At 40.5% G+C, this 595-nt stretch overlaps 1 protein-coding gene across 1 annotated transcript in view; it reads right to left on the reverse strand.

Annotated features, from left to right (window-relative positions):
- Positions 1–595, reverse strand: part of UBE3B (ubiquitin protein ligase E3B) — a 53,388-nt gene that overhangs the window by 44,066 nt on the left and 8,727 nt on the right. Inside the window, exon 7 of the mRNA XM_007954997.1 lies at positions 197–279. Coding sequence (XP_007953188.1) covers positions 197–279 — 83 coding nt within the window. The remainder of the gene's footprint in view (positions 1–196; positions 280–595) is intronic.

Below are 595 nucleotides of genomic sequence, written 5' to 3' on the forward strand. Positions count from 1 at the left end.
AGGACTAGAGACAGATAATTAAGAAAAAAAGCAATAACAGATACCCCACTTTCACCAAGAGTAACATTTCCTGTACATTCTGAATGAATTCTGACAACGTGGGTGAGCCCACACCTGACACAAGTAATGAGAGAAAAGAAAATCAAGAGAGGCAAGCGTTCAGAAGCACAATCACATGCGAGCCACGGTTTCTTACCGCAAAGCTAGGGAAAAGGCTGCAGTTAAAGTGCCTTTGGAGAGAGAAGGCCGGGGTCTTGCCAGGCCACGTGTTAACAGTATCTGAAAAGAACATTTTAACTGGTCAGGGGATGATTCCAATTTTATATTCATTTGCACATAAAAGAAAAAAGACACTAAAAAAAAAAGGACGCACAAAAGTAAAATGAGTGCTTCACACACAAAACTGCATTGGATGAAACAAGTCATTCACAGAAGGACATATATATTATTAGTATGTTGTTGTGAAGGGTCAAGGAAAGGTTTATATATGGAGGGAGACCTTCTTTGTTGGTTGCCAGGGGTGGGAGGGAAGGGGAGGGAACACTGCAAGGAAAAAAAAATGCATTGACCCATGTCACTTTAGTTTTGTGTATTT

Source organism: Orycteropus afer, unplaced genomic scaffold (assembly GCF_000298275.1).
Source record: "Orycteropus afer afer isolate SDZICR_OR568_19922 unplaced genomic scaffold, OryAfe1.0 scaffold00487, whole genome shotgun sequence".
Lineage (NCBI taxonomy): Eukaryota > Metazoa > Chordata > Mammalia > Tubulidentata > Orycteropodidae > Orycteropus > Orycteropus afer.